General features: G+C 34.1%; 1 protein-coding gene across 12 annotated transcripts in view; it reads right to left on the reverse strand.

Moving 5' to 3' along the window:
- Positions 1–11,162, reverse strand: part of LOC131168488 (serine/threonine-protein kinase BLUS1) — a 30,330-nt gene extending 19,168 nt beyond the window's left edge. For 3 of the 12 annotated variants that reach the window (XM_058127957.1, XM_058127953.1, XM_058127949.1), the window contains exons 1-14: positions 10,906–11,130; positions 6,093–6,257; positions 5,593–6,005; positions 4,899–5,153; positions 4,423–4,547; positions 4,248–4,292; positions 4,036–4,117; positions 3,793–3,861; positions 3,524–3,694; positions 3,351–3,416; positions 2,982–3,050; positions 2,710–2,853; positions 2,506–2,579; positions 1,907–2,173 (exon numbers count right to left, since the gene is read on the reverse strand). In XM_058127957.1, coding sequence (XP_057983940.1) covers positions 1,907–2,173; positions 2,506–2,579; positions 2,710–2,853; positions 2,982–3,050; positions 3,351–3,416; positions 3,524–3,694; positions 3,793–3,861; positions 4,036–4,117; positions 4,248–4,292; positions 4,423–4,547; positions 4,899–5,153; positions 5,593–5,760 — 1,535 coding nt within the window. In that variant the 5' untranslated portion in view covers positions 5,761–6,005; positions 6,093–6,257; positions 10,906–11,130. Of the gene's footprint in view, positions 1–1,906; positions 2,174–2,505; positions 2,580–2,709; positions 2,854–2,981; positions 3,051–3,350; positions 3,417–3,523; positions 3,695–3,792; positions 3,862–4,035; positions 4,118–4,247; positions 4,293–4,422; positions 4,548–4,898; positions 5,154–5,592; positions 6,018–6,092; positions 6,424–10,905 lie in introns of all 12 variants that reach the window. The other 9 variants (XM_058127958.1, XM_058127954.1, XM_058127955.1 and 6 more) reach the window with 6 other exon arrangements.
- Positions 11,163–17,515: the final 6,353 nt, after the last annotated feature.

Here is a 17,515-nt window from a genome sequence, read left to right on the forward strand (position 1 = left end):
CATGATAGGCTTGTGTCAGGTATTGACGTGCAAATTGTGAGTTCTTAACTGAGAGGCCTCTCCTTGCAGGCCCTCATGGGATGCAAGCCGGGGGCTCTTACAATGACCTACCCTGACCTTCCTCTTGATGCTAAATTCAAAGATGAAGGTGTTTTGGAGCCCAAAGATTTGGAAAAAAGTTGGTTGTTTGTTAAAGGAATTATCTGCCTAGAGGTGGAAGGCTTTATCTAATCTCCCAGCCTACTATATGCCCCTCTTCTCTTACCCTAGCTCTCCAAAAGGTTAGAGTGAATTCAAAGGAGATTCATTTGGGAGGTTTGTGGAGGAATTCAGATACCATCTTGTAAAATGAAGAGTTGTTAAACAACCTCAATACGGAGGTGTAAAGCTAAAATAACTATCCACTTTCGATAAAGCTCCCCATGGAAAATAGCTTTGGAGATTCATGAAGGAGAAGAATAGAGGGAAATCAATGCTTCAAAATATGGTATTCTGCATAATGGTTGGACTGCTAAAGCCTGGAGAAGAGAACATGGCATCGGAGTTTGGAAATTCATCAGAAACAGTTGAGGATTCTTTCCTTTACATCAACTTCCAGGTGGGAAATGGGGACAATATTTTTTTTCTGGCATGATATATGGTGCGATTAATCTCCCCTTAATACCACATTCCCTTCTATCTTCAGTTTGGCACGACAAGGAAGCACTTGACAGTAATCATCTCAAAATTTCTGATTGAGGAATATTAGGAGCATTCCTCTAATAATTAAGAACACAGAGCAACTTACTGATTTTTTTGATTGGTTATACAAAATCCACTATCATAATACCACAAACAACCCCAAGAGAGTCCTAGAAAAAAACTGCATGTTCACGGTCAGATCCTTTTATAGGAAACATTCTCCCCCAGCAGCAACTATAAAAACTTTCCTTGGAAGCTCATCTGGAGAACAGCAACCCCCGACAAAAGTTACTTCCTTGTGTGGGATGCAACTCTTCGGAAAATTCTTCTAGACAAAGGGGGCTGCCTCTTGTAAACAGATATTTCTAGTATTTAGAAAGTGTGGAAACTATTGATCATGTCCTCTTGCACTGTTCCTGGACAGAACCCTACAGCAATTGGCCATTTCCTCAATCAGACATCAGTGAGCTATAGCTAGAACAATGAAAAGAGAGTTAAAAAGGATCTGCACTAGTAAGGAGAGGAAGAAAGCCTTGTCCCTCATTCCCCTAGCCATCTTTCAGTTAGTGCAGATGGAAAGGAATAAGAGAGCTCTCAAAGGAACGCAAAGCCCTACATGTTTGTAAAAACCACTATATTAATATTATTACCATATGGCACAGTGGTCTGTCATTAGTTGATTCACCTGTAATTCGTGATTTTTTTATACCTTGCAGAGCAAGCAAGTGCATTGTTGTTTGTACATGTGTACATGTGTGTATTACTTAATGGTCAATTAATGATACATTCTAACATTGTATAGATATCAAATTAGTTTTTATTTTTATTTTTTTCTGCAAGTAAATAATTGTATTAAAGGAAAAGAAAGGAATGCCAAATGTCCAGCATCATCAAGGAAAAGTTTTGAAACTTGTTTACTTAGAACAATTTAGTGCATTTCACACAAGGCTGCTTCTGAACCATAGCATAAGAAAATATTTTACATTATAGATGACTTTTTTTTAGTGGAAACATTATAGATGATATTACCTATATGCAATCCTCTTTTTCACCAGCAAATTTTCATCAATCTATTCAGTCAGCAAGCTCTAATTTAGAGGGAAACTAACAATGACAATGACAACAAAAACAACAACAACATAAGCATTTTTTATGTCATATACAAAACCTAAGTGAGGACATAGCAATATTAAAACACATCCTACTCCGGTAGAACGCAGCTTACCTATCACCATCACAAGTAACTTTTCTAGGAGAATGAGCATTGTCCTGGATCAAAGAACCACTGAAGAACTTCTTTGGACCAAGGATAACATGGCGAGGCAGAGAACCACTTCGACCCCCATGCTCACCATTATTTCTTTCAGATTCTAGGTCCATGGCCCTTGGTGATGACTGTGTTAGAAACTGCTGCTCAGAATCCGATCGACTAGCATCTTTATAATTTGGACAACTAGCACTTGCATCATCCTCACCAACATCAAAATAACCTCTGCATCAAAATACATGGTTTGCATGAACAATCACTTAATCCCAAAGGAGTAATTAAAACACCGGTGTAAAACAGAAAGAAATTTGTCTAATCTATTACACTATACATAATATATGACAATCATTATTGAAAATGCTGAAAATATTGATAAATAACACGAAACCAAAAAAAAATGGTTGGATGTAATACACCAATAAAAAAAACGTACTCTTCTGTTAATTAGAAAAAGAAGATTTTTTGTTTCAGCATGCTCAAAAACTTTTTAATAATTATCAAGTATTACCAAGCATGATTAATATAAACCTTTAGCATCTAAGTATAAATGGCCATACTTAAGCGCCTGAAGTGGTTGAAAGGGAAATGAAGCAAGAGAACTCTCCAAATTATGAAGATCGCTGAGACCATCCTAAAACAAATGAAAGTGTGGATGTGAGACAGACAGGAGAATCTTGGCAAATCAGAAGGATTCCTAAGAAGATTTTACGACATAGTTGTGAAAATTTTTTAGAAAGATCACTTTAGCACAGGTATGATACCTCCTGACTGGATGCAGCATTTGAATGGTTAACCCTTTCAGGGGACAGCTGCTCCGTTGGAAAACCAACATAATCACCCCTTTCATTTTCCTTCCTATTAGCATCTGGCTCCTCAGCATTAGACATGCCATCATAATCCTGAATCTTCAGGCAACAAAATGCAGAATACTGGTTAAGAATAATGATGCACATTTTCTTCAGAAATAAAACCATTCCTCAATGGAACTGAAATAATCATATTAGGCATCAAACTAAAAGTTGAAAGTACTTACAAGGGCCGCTTGACTTTTCAAATCCTCCAGATTAAAATTCCAGGCACTAATTCCTCGTATGTACTCTTGCTGCGAAAGAGTTTAAACATAGATTAATATGATCGATTTTGGTCTTCATCATAAAGCATTATAAAGCAGTATTAAAGTGTCACTAAGATCAAAATTGCACCAACAAAAACTCAAAGCATAACATTCAATCAACATTTTTTATATTAATGAATATTTGTTCAACCAAAAAAATGCTGGTTTTTCTCCTGTGATATTCACTAAGATCAGAAGTGCACCAACAAAATCTCAAAGCATAACTTTCCATCAACATTTTTTTCATTCAGATATATTTGTTCAACCCAAAAAATGCTGGTATTTCACCTGTGATAATTGCTCTTTATCACCATATACAGCCTTGTTTTGTACAAGAAGATCAGCCTCCTTTGCCTGAAAAATAAAAAAAGGGGGCAAGTGAAACAAATAGTAATAGAAATCAAGCCATTTCTTCAATAAATTTAGGGAACTTCTAAGACAGCTCAAGATGAGAGAGAGACCTTCAGCATCCTAAAACGATCGCCTAGTGGAGAGAGGCCCTCAAGAATGGATCGTGCCAGATATTCATTTGCACGAGCATGTTTAAAGAAATGATGTTTCAAAAGTTTCTCTGAAGTGGGGCGTTTCTTTGGATCCTTTACTAAGCAAGTAGCTACCAAATCTTTAAAAGACTAAGAACAAAGAACACAAAAATAAAACTATTAAAGCACACCTGCATATTATAATATTCACTAATGTCTCTCAAAAGTTTCGATTAAACACCACAGACCTTTGAAAATCTCCTGTCCCTTTCATAGTCAAGACCTGGAGGCGCATTTTGTAAGGTCATCAGCAATACCTGCAATAAGAAGAAACCAGAGAAGTATCATCTTCTAACCAGAAGAGAGAGAGAGAGAGAGAGAGAGAGAGAGAGAGAGAGAGAGAGAGAGAGAATTGCATCTGAAGTGTTCTAATAAGCATGGGACTAAATCTTCCAGTATGAAGATAGCCACAGAAAATTAAAAAAAATTACCTTCATTGGCGGATACTTAGAGAATGGGGCATGACCATGAGCAAGTTCAAGTGCCGTTATTCCAAATGACCATATGTCTGCTCTGCTCACAGAAAGTTAATCTTAAAAGAACTTCAATTCAGCTCAAAGAAATATTGAAATCAAAATTCTTTGTTAGGGAGAAAACAAAGACAAAGCAAGAAGAGTATAGGTTAGATGAGTCACCCACTCACTTAAAGTCATATCCATGCAACTGCTGCATTACTTCAGGAGCCATCCTGAGAGAAACATTGAATAAATAAACAAACAAGGATTTCAAGTCAAAAATACAAATTCATTCACCAAATATAATTCAACAATACACTCAAATGCTAAAACATTCGATAGATGGATTGTGGGCAAAAGTACCAGCATGGTGTTCCAACAAAAGTATTCCTTGAACGTTGCCTATCCCCAGTATCAAACATGCATGCAGATACTCCAAAATCTGCTACCTTGACTGCACCATTATAATCAATTAAAATATTTCCAGCCTGCAAGGTAGGTAAAAATCCAAATAAGAACAATAACAAAGAAGAACCATCCCTAAAATAAATATAAAACTAAACAGAAAGGATAAAACTGCAGCAATAACATTATAATGAAGTGGTATATCATACAAAGCAACTTGTATCCCCACTTTTACAGATACAACACAAATATGTGTGACCTTGAGGCTAGGCATAGATGGAAGTGCAGAAGGCAGGCAGCAGGTTTCTCCCAAAAGCTCAGTAACTACACATTTTATGTCAATTTTTTTAAAGAAAAGAATAAATTACTTTCCAACAAACGATTTCAGGTTTAAAATTTTTTTTTTTTCTAATAGAATGAGCTGTAGTTCATACCTTCACGTCTCTATGGATGTGCCCATGAGCATGGAGATAAACAAGAGCTTTGAGAACTTCTCGTAACAAAGTCGCAATAACAGGTTCTTCAAAACCTTCGGGATATGCAGATTTCATTATGTGAAGACAAGATCCGCCTGCCATGTACGGCATCACAACCCACAGACTGTGACCAGTAGTGAAAGAACAATGAGCCTGTAAAACATTTGGATGATCAATCAAGCTCATTGTTTGGACCTCCCGACGGATACCATCCTGCAATATTTTTAAAGAAATGTCATTGTGAGGTTCAACATTTGAAACCAGCATCGTTAATGCATGCATGAACTTTTGTCTCCAGAAAAGATACACTGGTACAGGGACGTTTTGCAATTTTTCAAGTCACATTTGTGCCAGTGAAAAATGTAAAATACCCTTTGAACATTTTGCTCCAAAAAAATTTGTGTTACAGATGTGCATTGGGGGAGGAAAGCTTGCTCTGTGATAATATTGAAAAGTATAATAACACGAAGAAACCAACATTGACAGAATTTAAATATGTAAAACAGGCCCGCTACTAAGAACATTATGCAGAAGGGAAAAGTAATACGAATGTGAGCATGGCAAGTAATATCTATTGCGAAAAAGACAATAGGCATCAACCAAACACATAAATTGACATCTCAAATTACAAGTCAGGAAGCAGCCAGCTTACCAAGTCATTGTTACACTTCTCCAGATCAAGGACCTTGATCGCAACTATCTCATTCAGGGGAATGCAGAGAGCCCTGTACACAGTAGCGCTGACACCTTCGCCAACCTCCTCATATAACCTGTAATCTTTTGCATTGACGGGAAACCTTTTCCCTAATACATACTCCATGGTTTATTCTTATTGCAAACCATTAAAACCCTCTTTACTCCTAGATGTGCCAGAGAATATAAATAAGAAGAATACTAAGATCAGTCAAACAAATACGAGGTTTCTTCCAATTTGGTAGCATTTTCTCCCTGTTCAAAGAAAAATTGTACATGAATTCAGTGTCTTCATCAAGATGGTTATTCACCCAATATTTTCCTTGCAAGCAGAACTAAGAAGAATGATCTCAAGAACCTTTGGTCAATAACCTGTGGTCAATACTAGCAAATCACGGTCTCAATATAACCAGAATTAATATGGGAACTAACACAATAACAAAAAGAACAATTACTTACAGTCACATATATTCTTGACTGAACTATTTGACCTGGAAAATTGCACTGTCAAGAAAAGTGCATATTAGAGGGAAAAAAAACCCTGCCTGAGCACTGTAAAACGGCATCTCACACTGACAACAAACAGAAATGCCTGAGGGGAATCAGAACCATCCCCATCATCTTCTGCAAAACAGCAGTCCACTATCATCAACTCTGAACTACAAAACATTCCTCAACTTCTGACTAAAAGCCAACTGCATGAGGTGCATGTAAAAGCTGTAGAACCAATAAGTCTGAGCAGAAAAGGCAACTGGCTCTTACAAATGAACAAGGTATTGCAGTAACAAACCTGGAGGGAGAAGAACAACATTAATATATTTTATAATTAGGAAGCAAAAGCAGCAATAGAAAGGGAAAGAAACAAATAACATTGACAAGGAAGAACCACAGTTATTTTTTTACACAGTAATGGAAGAACAGCAGTGACTGGAGTATCAGTTCCAGGACACATTCATGAAGGGAAAATAGGATAAGCAACTGGCACAGTAGATGATGCACTAGACCTACCAAAAATTTTTAGGTTAGCAAACAGAACTTGAAACACTTTTTTTCACAATAATCTTGTCTTATTCCAAGCTTCAAAACCACAGACAGGACATTGACCAAGCTAATAAATCAGCATATTGCTTGTTGCTTTCCAATACACCTTATTTGATGCACTTGCATTGATAGAAATTCAATTAATACCACGACAAGGTTGTTCCAATATCACCCGCAAGGATATCAAAACAGGAAATGATATCAGCTTTCCATGCTAAAGGATTCCTGGACAATTAAATACATTATCATGACAGAAATGCTTCAAAATTTCTATTAAATGTTGATGAATGACGAACAAGGTTGAATACTTGGAATGTTTGATTAAATTTCTACACTCCACCAGTATTAATTTACTTCTCTATTCATAAAAGAAGAAAACATAGAAGCAGTTTGGTAACATTGTGAAAAAATATGAAAATGAAAACAAAAAACAAAAATTAAAAACCAAAAACAAAACTGAAGTCTGAAAACCAGAAACCTCTTGGGTTAATACATCCAAAACTAAAAATAAAAATAAAAAACTTCATTGAACAACTCCTCAATTCTTACACCAAACCAAATAACAATTAAAAAATACCATTAAAATGCAAACAAATTCAAAATTATTAATAATAGAAATTATTAAAAATATTTTACTTAATTACTATATTTCAAACTCATTTTTTAATGCTACAAAATCAATCTAATTGTACAAGACAATTGAAAGGTAATTATTTTTTAAATTACTTTTTGTTTCTATTATTTTTTTCCATTTTTTTAGAATTTTTTTTATAGATATTATTGTTTTAATTATATTTTTTTTATTTTAAAATATGTATAAATTGAATGATTTGATCCATAAAAGTAAGTTATGGATGTTAAAGTACTGCAGCAACAGGTTGCAAACCAAAAATTTGGCTTTCATTTTTTTCAAAAGAGTTGAAAATTGTCATTATAAATAGAAAACTAGCAATATAAAGAAACACGTTGTCATTATATGTTTCTTCACGATATAAAAATGAAAATAGAAAACAAAAACAAAATTGATACCAAACAGCTCCTTAGTAAGAAGAAGAAAAAAAGAATCACAGTGGGCAGCATAACTGCAATAGATATATAAATAAAATATATTATATAATAAATTAAATAATTGTAAAGTAGATTTATGTAACGATTGAAATGGGGGTTGATTCGTACATTCTATTTGCATTACATTTTGAAAAGATTACAGAAAAAGATTATTGAACTTTAAAAGGCAAACAAAATACGTATAAAACAAGGAAATGCTTATATACTGGAGATGCTAATACACTTATTATAATATTATAGACTTACTTACATATTTTATATTATATTTTCAATACTTTATTATAATATTATTTTATTTAGTTTATTTTATTAGAATTTAATTTATTCATTTCTTCATATCATATACATACTATATATTATGAATTCAATAAGAATCAATAAAGGAGAAAACATGAGGAAACAAACTAATGAGGTAAACACACACTCAATCTCCCTGCAGATTGATCAAGCGCACTCCTTTTAAAGCAGCCAAATTCTTACCTTTGGCATCATTGGCAAAACAAGCAGAGAAGGTAAAATTGAACCCATCACCAACTCTAATCCAAGAAAAATCTCTGACATTGTACTTGGAAGTATGGAGTTCAAACCTTGGATCTGATTCATGTGAATTTCACACAATGACAAATCCAAATATTGAACTTTGTGCTTCCAAACACCAAAAGCAGTATCAGTGCTTTTTCCAAGTTACTACCAACCAAAAATAGCATATTGATTTCTAAGAACAACAAAAAGCATGCAAGAAAATTTAGGCATCCTACTTTGAATCAACGCTGGTATAACATCCTTAGATGAGGAAGTCTTCTTCCACCAACAAACCATCTTTAGACTTTCAAAATCAGTCCATACAAGAATGGTTATTAAAATCGCGCTTCGGATCGTAGGATCATACAATTATAAGATCCAGATTCACCCAAACGATCCAAGTCGCAACAAAAACCGGAATCAAGTAGAATCGTAAAAAAAGAAATCAGTAGAATCGTAGGTAGAATAGTACTGATCCTACTTTGTTACCTGGATTTGGATTTTTTTCCCTTTTGGGCTTCAATAATGTGGCCCAATACACGTTTTTATTCACCCAAAAGATTTATGTTTCGGAGAAATGGCTCCCAGCCTCCCATCAATGAACAGATCCAGCAGAATCTGCGCCTGACTTCCCCAGAGTTCAACACCCCAGTCCTCTACTAATTGAAATTCAGCAACCCAGCTCCCAAATTTCTCTCCTACTTGACAACTAGAGAACCCTCCATCTGGTGACTGGTGTTTGATCGGCAGCAGCTAGCATTTTTTATATTTGATCAACAGCTCTTTGGCTTCAACAAACAGAGTTATGGGGGTTTGACAAGAACTCAGTCCTCAGTCCTCTTCCTTCTTTGGTGTTCGCCAAGAACACATCAGTCCTCTTCAACTCAGAGTTCTTGTTTCATCAGCGGCAGCCAAAGTCGAGAAAAGAGCCAAGCCAGCAGGCCCAGCTGAGCTACAAAGGTATGCTTTGAAACAGATTTACTTCTTGAAAAGATTCAATATTGAGCACTGTTTTTCTCCTTCTTCTTATCCTTTTCTAGCTCTTCGTCTTTTTCTTCTTTTTATTGTTTGAATTTTCATTGTATTTTTAACTTCTTATACTTACTAAATTACTAACCAAGTTTTTAGTCTTAAGACTTGTCATAAGTTCCATATATATAAGTTTTTAATACTTATTTTACATTGAAAGTAGAATCTTACAATTCTCGATCCGATTCTACAATTCGAACCTGCAGACCCCTCCAACGATCCCACTTAGAATCCCGATTCTAACAACCTTGCACACAAGAATCCAAGCTTACAAGCATTTTAAAGGAAGAAATGGAAACACTAGCAACTACATTGTGAAGGAAGCTACATCACCAAATATTCCAACAAGAAGCAACCGACTGTTCATTGACTACCTTCAGCCCCAAGACTGTCATGGATAAAAAACGCACCTTATGATCCTAAGTTGCATCCTCAACCACTCAGCATAAACAAGAGCACTAAATGTTCCAAGATCCCCAGCTCCCCCTTTATTTTCCCCTTTTTTAGATAATAATCCCTAATTCCCACACATGCACGCAGCAAAAGCAACCATCAAAATGAGTTGAAGATTTATGAATCGTTTACCCATATATGATCTATTTATGTAAAATGGATAGATCCAATTATAACTCGGCCTATTTAAAATTGAATCCAAAAATAAAACCATTTAAATTTCAATATTATATATTGTATATTGCATTGTTTTCCAATGCAATTTATTATTAAAAAAAAAACAACTTCAGTATAAACAAATAGCCCATCAGGCTTAAGTGCCCATTTAAGTCAATTTTGCTTCCTTATTTTCTTCCGATGTTGAATTCTAAGGTTCAATTGGGTGGAATTTTTGTCATTTTTGTTAAAACTAAGAACTGCTTTGATTATTGAGAAGATTTAGGAAAAGAAAACCCCGGGGGGGGGGGGGGGTGTTGTGTGTGAGGGGGAATAGAACCTATTAAGTTAATTAATCAAAATCTCAACTCTTTCCCTTCCCTCTTTCTCTCAGTAGCCTAGCAAAGCAAGAGACTATCATTATCAGAAAGACCGGAGATGGAATTATCTTATTCAGTGTTCAAGCAAACAACAAAGCCAAGCAAAACTTAAAATTGAAAAACCTCAATTTTTTACTTCTCCCCCATTTCCTCAGCAGCCAAACCAAGCAAGAGACTATAATTTTCGCAAATAACAGAGTTAAAATTATCATCTTCAGGGTTCAGGCAAACACCGCAACGCAAAACATAAAATTCCAAATCCCAATTCATTTCCTTTCCCTGTCTTTCCTCAACAGACAAACAAAGCAAGAGTAAACAAAGCAAGAGTAACGGAAATCGGACGCCTATCCTTTAATTTGTATTACACACATACATAATCGACGATCAATTCACTGAAAATGCAAGTAACGCAAAACCGATAACATACGGACAGCAAAGGAAGAAACAAAATCCATCTGTCCAGGGATCTAAACATGCGAACATTAACGAGGAAGCAAACGAAGATCAGAAATGAGAGTGAGGCACCGATGACTTTTGATATGTTTCTAACCAAGTAGATTTGATGGATCAAAATGAGAGAGAGAGAGAGAGAGAGAGAGAGAGAGAGAGAGATTCCAGCAGACCTGTGAAACTTCACAGAAAGAGAGATCGTCTGGACGAAAATAGAACCTCGAACCCTACGTAGAGCTTCAAGCAGCGCAGAAGGATCTATGGCGCTCCGAACCCTAGCGGGAGCTTCCAGCCGAGAGAGAGAGCTCTTTTGTTTCGTTTTTTTTTTTTTTTTTTCTCCTTTTTGGGGTACAGACCGGGGCAGCGCCGAGTGCACAAGGCCGCTACTGGGAGCATTAGGGAAGCCACTGGGGATGAGATTCATCCAAAAAAACGGGGCAGCCTCATAGGCCACCCCCCAACTCACACCAGCTGGCTCTAATCTAGACAGACCACGTGTCCACCTTGATCTAAACTCTCTCTAGTCATTTTTAATTAGAAGGATTTAATATATATATATATATATATTATTTTTATATTTTATACTTTAAATTAATATAGTCAAATTCAAGAGTTAAAGTATATTTTCCTATTCAAACCCATATATTTTTGAACAAATTGAGCTGTCTCAACCAACTATCAAGTCTCAGTGTCAAACTTTATTTTCATCTAACTTTATCTTTACAGTCTAAATCCTCAGTGTCAAAGTTCAACATATTTATATCATGTATATAAACTATTAACCCTTCCAACCATGAGTCAATAGAACTTGTAAACAAAATATTTCTATTTCGGTCACCTCTTGCTCACCTATATGCATCATTATTATTTTTTGTAACCTATTCACATACCCCACTGGTTGTTTCTCAGTTCATATAATTTTGCTTACTTGAAGCATTATGGATCTCTTTAAAAAAAAAAAAACAATTGCAATGTGTTGCAAAACATTAAACTAGCCAACAGACTTGTAGTCAAATACTTGCGTAGTTTTTCAAGTCAAAAAGCATACGACAAGCAACTATAAGACTAGTCGATGAACAATTTAACTTTCTTCCTTATTTTTTACTTTGTTTTTTACAATGGATTGGCCACTTGTAAATTAGCCGGCTAATATTGTAAAGGCATCAATCAAGTCATGTTGAACTTTTGGGTGCTCAAGATTGGTTTAATTAAAAATACACGTGCTCAACTTAAGCTTTATTATTTTTAAAAGTTTGACCTTAATTAGAACTTATACACACTCATTAAACAAGAGGACTAAAGGGCGAACAATGCTAAAAGCCCAACCCTAGCATTGTGAGACATGCAAACTGTAGTAATATGTAAATTTTGTTAAAGAAAAAAACAATGAAATATACTAATTATAACAAATAGTACTATGAGACTTTTGTTATAAGAATGTATAAACTATACTAGCAAAGGAGCAAATTATATAATAGTAGTATACCCAATACTCCCAAAGCTAACTATTATGTTACACACATTACACAGTACATGCACACGTGTGCCTGTGAATTTGATAGTTAGATGTTGATAACTCAAATAGATAATGAGAAGCTCTAGCTTAATTTGAGCTCATTATAATTCAATATCAAGTTAAACTTGATCTAGTCGAGCTTTATAATAAATTATCTAAGGACTATCTTATAATAAGATGCATACTCTTGGCTAGGCCAAATAGTGAAAATGGCTATCAATACGCATATAAAACATATTTGGATCAAATTTTAATGTCACTAATTATTGACACCTGACTTGAGTGACTTGTTTGGTTACGAACTAGTTTAGTGACCATTTTGAAAATCAAGTGTAAATAATCAAATCATTAATTATCTAACTTACCCATTTTATTTTATAAAAATGAGTTACCACTTTATTTTAGTTTTGAAAAAGACAAAATAAAGGAAAATCTTTTGAAAAGAAATTTAGGTTCAAGAGTACAATTGTGAACATGGAAGGTGGTACCTTTAATTCTTTTTGGATGGAAATTAAAGAGCTAGCACCCTATAGCATCAATTCTATGAATGGTTATTGTATGTACTTTCTATGTGTCTTGTCTCTCTCAAGAAAAACATTTTTTTTGTGGAAAAATCATTCAAAAAATCATGGAGAATGAGTTGCAGTACTGTCCAGTCAACTGTGCGCAAAGATCGATCAACAATTTTACAACAAACTCTTCCCTTTTCATTCTTCTTTACAAAAAAAAAAAAACCTTTTTTATACCCAAAACATTTTGAAATGGTTTTTGTAAGGTCTATGTAGAGGACTTAACCTCATGGAAACCAAGTACTTTATGTCTTTTCAAAATAAACATACATTAAAAAGAAAAGGAAAAAAAAAAAAAAAGAAATGGAGGACTTTTTGGTTTTTTGGTTAGTATGGCTAAGTTTAGCATTGTAGATTGCCTATGTATCCTTCAGAGAGGAGTCAAATCATCTATATCATCTATAGTTCATCAAAACATTTTTAAATTAAATTTGAAAATCAGTTTGACGATTTTTGAAATCTTTGAAAACACTTGAAACCCTTAGTTTGGAAAATCTCCATTTTGTTTGAAAGCTTTTGTTTTCTAATAATTTTTTTGCAAAAGCAGAGCCTTGAAGTCAAGTTTAAGTTGAAAACAAAACACTTTCCACCCTTAGCCACTTCATAGGTGATTACTTTTAAAAATATCATTCTTTTTCTTAAACTTTGAAAGTGTTTGGTTTTTTTGTGGGAGAATCACAAACCGACCTTAAAAACTCATGTTAAGAAACTTGAAATCACTAAAAAAAAAAAATGCCTAAAAGCCACATCATGGGTATTTATTTCAAAATTTTATTTTGAAAACTTGAAAACACTTGAAATCTCTTGAACACACTTTAGAGTTATTGGCTTTTTTATGGAAAAACAATAAAACCACATCATAATCTCAGCAACAAACTCAACCATACACTCGAGGGAGTATTTTGATCGATTAACATCATGAAAAAGCATAAAAAGTTAGGAGAAAATTGCCAAAAACATAGCCTCTAGACTAGACAATCGATCTCCTACAAAGATCGGTCAGCTATCGACAGTACGCAGCGACTACTTTTTCAAATGCAAGGAGGGGCAATCAATCGTGTCAACAAGCCGATGGACCATCTACATGTTATATTCTTAAAAAATGCAGTTCTATGCAATTTTCATACGATTTTTTTTATTTTTGACAAAATCAGACTACAACTTCACTTTATATGCATCTTATATGACATGTTCATCACAAAAATACATTATTTTATGTAAAAAATAATAATTACAAACATGCTACATAACAACACACATGGTTTTGTGAAAAAATCAAAATGAAACTCGAAAACAACAAGGGTAGGGTGATAGGACTAACCACGTATCAATACCACAAAGGAATATCAAGTGGGGATACCCTCTATAGAATACACACATGGCAAAGAACCCTAAAGTAAAGAGAGAGAAAAAGATGTAATTCTCTTCATAAAATCCAAAATGCAATTTTCTCTTTCAAAACCCCAAGGATGCTCGAATTGTCACTATAATTCTCTCCCTTATCTCCACTTGTACATGGCAAGAAATGTGCCCCACATGGTCTGTTTATAGACCATTTAAAAATGGAGGGAAACAACCTTTAAATTCTGAATTTTGAAAATCCAAAGTCAAACTAGAAATCATCAACCAACAACTTGTTTGCCTCAAGGTTTCATTAACTTGATTTTGATGATAATAAACTATTATATACTAATGGGTTTGTGCTTATGTTGTTTTTTTATAAGATTAAGCCACTGAAGTTAAAGAATTAAGATAATTCTTGAAGATTTTATGTTCTATTTGTTTATGCTTTTATTCTCTCAATTATATTGTATTTTAACTTTTAAAAGCATAAGTATATAAAAGGCATAGCATAATAGAGCTAAAACTATAGAATCAAAATCAAAGGAAGACTAAACTCGACCTTGAAGCTAGGGGTGGTTAATCGGCTATAGGGGCGGTCAATCAGTCCAGGCAAAAGCTGGAGAAGGTCAACCATCTCCTGAAAGTAGTCAATTGGCCTAGCAACTTTTAGTTATAATGGTCATTTATCTCTCTAAGGGCTAATAAGTGATCAACTGGTTTAACCAGTAAAAAGGCTTAAAGAGACAAAAAACGGATAGTTTTTTCTCCTATCTCTATATATATGCCCTTCAAAGCCTAGAGAGCCAATCTATACTAAATATGCAAGTGTTCTTGTTTTTTAATTCTCTCGTAATTTCTCTTTATGCTCTAAATTGTTTATTTTTTAAAGGAACTCTACAAAACTTTTGAGACGTATATTTGATTATTCTTTGAGAATTTCCCTTATGAGTTTCAAATTATATATCTTCTTTGTGAGGAATTTGTGTTGTAAGCTTTGTTGTTTTGGTTTCCTGGTCTCCAAAAATAACGTGTGTAATTGGTTTCCTTGGTTTCTATTACAATAAGGGGAATTATTGGAATCTTTAGGTGGTTTGCCTTGAGAGAGTGGATAGAGGCTCATTGTCAAAACATTATAAAAGAGTTTGCAATTTCTCTTCCCTTCTCTATTTGATTTTTTTATTCCAATATTTGTGTATTTGCTTTATTTTTTGCATTAAGCAAATTAATTTGTATTAAACACAATTCACCCCCATTTTGGGTTGCCACTTGGGCCAAAAATTAGTATTAGAATAAGGGTTCTTCTTTTAAAATTTGATTTAACCATCTTTAAGTGATCCATGACAATTGTCAGCATTGGCATTGATGGATTCTCCCATGTTTGACCTCCATTTTTAATGGAATCATCTGTACATTCATTTTGAAGGTTCCAATTGAAATCTTTTTTGTGGTGGTGGCCCCATCCATATAATTCCTAATCCAATTAATGTTTTCATTTATCTCCCCGTCATATTTTCCACTTCTAAATTAAATGGTTCATTATCACAATATGTATCCTCATCATCCTCACACATGATTGCCACCAACATCAAATATGTCCCTAGGTTTTGATTTTAAAGCAACTAGCCAATCTTTATGCCTTTCATCTTTTACATAAAACAGAGGTCTAGCTTGAGAAGATAAAATAAAGAGTTCATCAATCAATCAATGGTCAGTATGGATTAAGTGTGAGAAATTGACAATATCAAACCCAAACTCATTCTTTAAGCCCTTGTTTTGAGTGACATCCGCCCAAATGCACCTGAATAAAATGTATCTCAACTTATCAAAATCATTTAACTTAATAACATCACTTAAGACACCTTAGTAGGTTATGCTTTCTTCAAATTCCACATAAACACCACTATTTTGAGTTTTCTTATTCCCTTCATATTATTTGGTGTGAAACTTGGTGCCATTGATGACATATCCTCAAAAACTTTGACAAGAATTGTTTGGACCATGAGCTAGCCATTGAACTTTATAATTAAATGATCGTTATGTCCATCATCATTCATATTAACCAATAATTTTATAAAGTGTATTAATATTATGAAATTAACATTTATAATATTAATATTTTTTTCTTTGAGTTTATAGATTAATAAATAGTACTTACATATGCTTGGAACCAATCAACAAAATTCTCCATGTGAATTTTTTTCTATAAATGCATCACTAGGGTGGGTTCCACGCCTATGCCTCTTTGTTACCTCTTTGTGAATACTATAAAGAAAAAAACTAAATGAGCTATTATGACAAAGAACTAACAAGATGGTATATCAAATCAATGTGATTTTAATACTAACGCATGAAATGGAGTTATCTCATCACTATTAAATAACAAATAGCTATGTGCTTGCATCAAGGGGATTTGTTTAAGTGATGTTAGAAATTGATCCCATGGCATCATTAATGTTCCTTATTGGTTGATTGAATATTGTTTCAACAGATTTCAAGTATCTTGAATAAAAAGTCAAATACTCCTCTACTAAGAATTCTTTTGCGATCGAACCCTCAGGATAGGTTCTATTGAGCACATGAAATGTAAGCCGTTGAAGGAACCTATGAAAAAGAAGTTTTCAATAAAACAAATCATTGAGTAACAAATTTGGACTAATTAGGCAAAACAAATGATTTTGAATAGTTTGGATTGACCTCTTAATAGGATACATGCAGCGATAATGAACAAGTACTCCAACCTTAGCTTTAGAAGACAGATGAGTCACCAAATGTACCATAATTGTAAAATAAAAATAAAAAATGGAGGGTAGATCCCTTACAAGTGACATAAAATCTCTACACTTTGAGACTAGAGATGCTCAATATCTTGTACAAACAAAGCCTTGGAACATAGTTCCCTAAATATGCAACATAAATCAATTAAAGGGGTAGTAACTTTCTTTGGTAAAGAACCACACAAGGCTATTGCTAACAATTGTTGCATCAAAATGTGACAATCATGGCTTTTTAGACCAATAATTTTTTGCTTCTTAATTTGAACACAACGTGACAAGTTTGACGAATAGCTATTTGGAACTTTCACATTCTTTAAAACTTTCAAGAAGGCATCCTTTTCCATTGAAGACATTGTGAAGCAAGCCGGAGGTTTATACACCTTATTTGGGTCATGATGTTGAGGGTGTATCTCACTTCTAATACCCATATCTTGAAGATCAAGGCATGCTTTTAAGTTGTCATTTCTCTTACCATTCAAATTCAATATTGTCCCTAGGACATTATCACACACATTTTTGTTCTATATGCATTACATCTAGATTGTGACACACTAAATGATGCTCCCAATAAGGAAATGTG

Source organism: Malania oleifera, chromosome 11 (genome assembly GCF_029873635.1).
Source record: "Malania oleifera isolate guangnan ecotype guangnan chromosome 11, ASM2987363v1, whole genome shotgun sequence".
In the NCBI taxonomy this organism is placed as follows: domain Eukaryota; kingdom Viridiplantae; phylum Streptophyta; class Magnoliopsida; order Santalales; family Ximeniaceae; genus Malania; species Malania oleifera.